We start from the raw sequence: 4,807 nt of genomic DNA on the forward strand, positions 1-4,807 counted from the left end.
TACTTCTGAAACAAAGAACATTGACTTTTAAAGGTAGTCTTTTAACCAAGATGCTTTGAATTTATTCACACACGCTGGAAAATAAGGGTTTTTTAAAGCACTTTATCCAAAGCACTTTAAAAATGTTCATTAAAATACAGAATCCTGAATGACAGCGATAAAGTAATTCAAAATGCCTGTATATACACTTACACATAGGTACACATGGCAGCTTGGATACCTAAGGGAAACTGTCTGTAACACAATGTAATGCATTTGCTTTGCGTCTTTGTGCACATAAAGAATATACTTGAAGTCCTTAATGACAGAGGGCTTATCCCCTCCCGAGATGAAACATTTGGCAATCACAGGTACTATTAAGAGCTTGCTAAGAATCAGAGCGAATGAGTCCAACACAGATAAAACACAACAGTACTAACAATCCTCCTGGAATAAACTAATGTGTTTTCCAGGTGCTGGTGACAAGAATCTCCTTTCCCCTCCATGCAAGGGGCCGACCTCCATCCCGATCCTGGTGAAAAGCAGATGCACAGCACAGTGCTTTGCATAGAGCTGGGGCTGCTGTTATAGCTGAGCAGTGATTGGGGATTGCAGCAGACAACTCACATGTCCATCTTCCATGCTTCACATGGAGGGCACCTTCTGACATAACCTTCATCAAATCCAGAGGCAGAAATCAAAGCTGAAGTGAGTCATTGTCCAGCATGTCCATACTGTTGAATGCATGTGCATTTGCTTGGCCTTTTGGAGCTCCTGCCCTTGTCAGTTGGCTTGCTGGTGAATCCAGTGGGAAATGCACTACAGAGGGTCTTGATCCCCTGTAGACTGTGTGTGGAAAGAGCTGGTAGATTCAGAGTGGTAGGTGATGTGAACTCTACACCACTTGCACATGTCTCCAGGTAACCACCAGTTCTTAAACAGCATCTTCACATACTTCTTGAACTTCTCCCCCATGAAGAAGTAGATGACTGGGTTGAGGCAACAGTGAGAAAGGCCAAGGATTTCTGTTACCTGGAAAGCATAGTCCAGATTCCTGCTCACTTGGCATCCTCTAAGGACTCCCATGTTTTCCAGCAGTTGTAAAAACACAACAATGTTGTAAGGGGTCCAAAAGAGGAAGAACACAATCATGACAGCAAAGATCATCCTCACGGCCTTATTCTTCTTCTCGTTTCTACAGTGACCTAATGTCTTAATGATCATGGCGTAGCAGAACGTCATAACTGTAAGGGGGATGAGGAGCCCTAAGATGTTGATTTCCAGAGTGGAAAACAGCTTCCATGTGGTGAAATTGCCTGGATAGTTTGCTGTGCAGGTAATATAATCCCTTTCAGTGAAAGATTCTGCGAATACAAGCTCTGGAACTGAGGCCAAAAGGGCTACAAGCCATACGACAAAGCTGGTAACTGAGCCGTGGAAGGCAGTCCTTGCTTTCAAGGAGAACACTGCACGAACAATAGCCAGGTATCTGTCTATGCTCATGAGCATAATAAAGAATATCCCACTGTAAAACCCAACCAGGTAGATCCATGAGATAATTTTACACCAAAAAGTCCCGAAAACCCATTGGTCTATCATGAAATAAGACCAGAAGGGCAAGGATACAACAAAGAGCAAGTCTGAGATGGCGAGGTTCAGCAGGTACACATCAGTCATGCTCTTCAACCTCTTGTATTTGAAGAGGACCACAATGACCAGGATGTTTCCCATGAGCCCGACCAGGAATACCAGAGTATACAGAACAGGTAGGAAGGAGGCTGCAAACCTCCTGACGGACTCCTTATTGCAGGGTCTTGGAGCATCGTCATAATTATCATAGAACTCATATGAGGTTGAGGTGTCAACTTCAAAGGACTCTGTACTTGAAAAATTCATGGTTTTTGCCCCAGTTCCTGAGAAGGAAACAACATAAAAATGTCAGTGACTTTTGGTGCATGAAGATCGTGTGGTTACCTCTCAAGTCTGAATCATTAGCACTGATTGACTTATAACACACTTCTCACTAAAGGTTCTCTAACACAGGTTAAGCATCCTGCATGTGTACCCTTGCAATGTAGTCACAGAACCAACCAGGTTGGGAAAGCCCTTTAAGCCCATCCAGTCCAACCATTCCCAGCCCTGCCAAGGCCACCACTAACCCATGGCACTGAGGCCTCGTCTCCAGCTGTGTGAACACTTGCAGGGACGGTGCCTGCAGCCCTGCCCTGGGCAGCCTGTTCCAATGCCTGAGCACCCTCTGGGCAAGGAATTGTTCCTCAGCTCCATCTAAACCTGCCCTGGGGCAGCTTGAGGCCGTTTCCTCTTGTCCTGTGCCTTGTTCCTTGGGAGCAGAGACCGACCCCACCTCACTCCATCCTCCTGTCAGGCACTTGTAGGGAGCCATCAGGTCCCCCCTGAGCCTTCTCTTCTCCATCTGAACCCCCCAGGTCCCTCAGCCGTTCCCCATCACACCTGACATGTGTGTTTAGTCCTTGCAGCACTGTACAACCTGGATGCCAAGCATGCAGAGCTTAGTGAAGAGGAAAGCAAATAGGATTGAAAGGTACGGACCACAGATATCAATTCTGAGAGGGATAAATCCTGTGTGGAATAAAGCAAAGCTGCTATTCGTAGCAGTTCAGGGTTTCACCCCCTATCTCATCAGGTAAATGTTACTGTAAGAAGACAGCAATGAAAATGGATCTGACCTTTCTGAAGAATTCACACTCACTGGAAGCTGACCTGAGGTCAGTGACAGGTAAGAGCTGTCTTCAGTGGCTAAATGAATAACAGGAATTGGTCATTTCTGTATGTCTGTTCTTGTCTAATAGGCAGAGACAGGGGTTTAAGTTACGTTACTTCGAGGTAACCTGGGCACAGTGCAGATATACAGCTGATGTAACACTGATGTGTGTTATTCACACCACAGCAAGTGTCAAAACCAGAGTTTTTCTAAGCCTGAACTCTGTCCTTCACCTTTGTCTTTATGTGTAGGAATAGCAGAAGAGCATCATTGATTTATTTGACTTTGCACTGTGCGTTGCTGCTACAGAACAACAAACACTGACTTCATTAACCCAATCCCTCCTGTGTGTCATCCCAGGCACACCACCTCTCCAGCCTACAGCTGTGTCCCATTACACACAATGAGGAACTTAATCTGAATCACAAGTAAGAGTAACAACTGTTTGATGCCAATGGTGTAAGGATGAGAGCACTGCAACAACTGCACCTAGCCATACCTGAATGCAATATAGCCCCAGTGTAATATACTGCAATCCTTAAAACTGAAGACATAACTACCAGGATGCACATATAGCTCTGATGATGCAGGAGTTAAAACAGCTTTAAAAGTTACCTGGACAGCAAGGAAAGCTTAATGAAGCAGCACTGCAGTTACACGCGATGAGCATACAGAATACACAACTGCTGAAGCAACTGCACTTTATGAGCTTTACCTTCTCCTTTCCTCTGCGATGATGGGAAGAAGCTTCTTGGCTCTAAAGGTGCAGAATCACTTGCTTCTGCCCAGGTAGCTCTGTCGAGGTGCTGCCTACACAGCAATAGCCAGCATCTGCAGAAGCACTGGGTAGCTGCCTCTGAACGGAAGCTTCGTACTTCCTTACAGATGGTATCACAAGTGCTTTCTTCCCTCCATGCTCATCAGATGGTCCCTTAAGCTCTGAAATCAAGCAAAATGTGCTTTATGTGTAAGGAAATGCAAAGTTTCCACTGAGTTAAAGCAGCTTCACCTTAACCAATAGTGAAATAGATGTCACTGAGCAGATCTCAGTCAACAGAAACCTCATTCTTTCTGATGGGGTGTAGAAGGCATCTTAACCTTAGGAAAACTACTCAAGGTGTCATCCGTGGTGGGCAGAGAGGAGGAAGGCACTCGAGGTGTTGTTCCAGCCCCTCTGCCACATCATTCAGTCTGCAGATTACACTCTGTAACTGAATGTATAGAGTATGGAGTCAGTCTGTTGTACAATAGCTGTATGGAGTCAGTCGGTTGTACAATAGCTGTACAGAGTCAGTGAGGGGAAGGTTCCTTCTTTTCCTGGTTGTTTGAGCTTCCTGCCTCCTACTTATCTTGCTAAGAAACAAAGATGTGTTAATTCATGCTGCTTGCTTGTATCTCCTGTGGCAGGTTCTGTATGCAGCACATTATCTGCTACCACCGACCCAGGGCCAACAGTGACAGTAGTAAAATACCAGATAAGAAGTAGGCTGTGCGCACGTGCATGGGTGTGTGGTGTAAGGGCAGGAGTTTACCGTGGCTCTTGTCACACAGGAAGCTCAGCAGCTCCTATGCCTCTCTTCTTGAGGGCTCTATTGGTCTTTTGGGGGATCCTGGGAAGGGAGGAGAGAGCACAGAGGCCATTGGTAGACAAGTGGATGGGTTTGAGTCCCATCAGTGCTAGCACCTGGCAAGTGCTGCTCTTCTCCATGTCCCAGAACAGACCCATTAAGCAGAAGCAAAAGCTGTTTCTCAACAGGGGAGGCTGATTTCTTGGTAGCAGGAGAAACTGAAGAGACAAGATAAGAAAGCAGTTGGGAGGGTAGGAAGAATCATCGGTCTCTGTCCAGAACAGAGCATACATCTCCTAGTTTGATCTAGTTATATCTTTGGTTCAGTTATGCTATTTGCTGCTCTCCTATATAGAATCACAGAATGGTCTGGGTTGGAAAGGACCTTAAGATCATCCAGTTCCAACCCCCTGCCATGGACAGGGACACCTCACACTAAACCATATCACCCAAGGCTTCATCCAACCTGGCCTTGGTGCTGGTGACATTGATATCCTGGCCAATAACTTACACCTGG

The 4,807-nt window shown here is 45.8% G+C and overlaps 1 protein-coding gene across 1 annotated transcript; it reads right to left on the bottom strand.

Moving 5' to 3' along the window:
• Positions 1–798: 798 nt before the first annotated feature.
• Positions 799–3,555, bottom strand: CCR9 (C-C motif chemokine receptor 9). Its single transcript, XM_034065133.1, has 3 exons — positions 3,438–3,555; positions 2,956–2,961; positions 799–1,892 (listed from the first exon to the last, which is right to left on the bottom strand). Exon 3 carries the CDS (start codon positions 1,873–1,875, stop codon positions 799–801), a length of 1,077 nt encoding a protein of 358 aa, XP_033921024.1. The 5' UTR covers positions 1,876–1,892; positions 2,956–2,961; positions 3,438–3,555.
• Positions 3,556–4,807: the final 1,252 nt, after the last annotated feature.

This window comes from Melopsittacus undulatus, chromosome 1, assembly GCF_012275295.1.
Source record: "Melopsittacus undulatus isolate bMelUnd1 chromosome 1, bMelUnd1.mat.Z, whole genome shotgun sequence".
In the NCBI taxonomy this organism is placed as follows: Eukaryota; Metazoa; Chordata; class Aves; order Psittaciformes; family Psittaculidae; genus Melopsittacus; species Melopsittacus undulatus.

What these genes read in the sequence shown, in the direction of transcription:
- CCR9 (XM_034065133.1), bottom strand. Translation starts at nt 1,875, where the DNA reads ATGAATTTTTCAAGTACAGAGTCCTTTGAAGTTGACACCTCAACCTCA.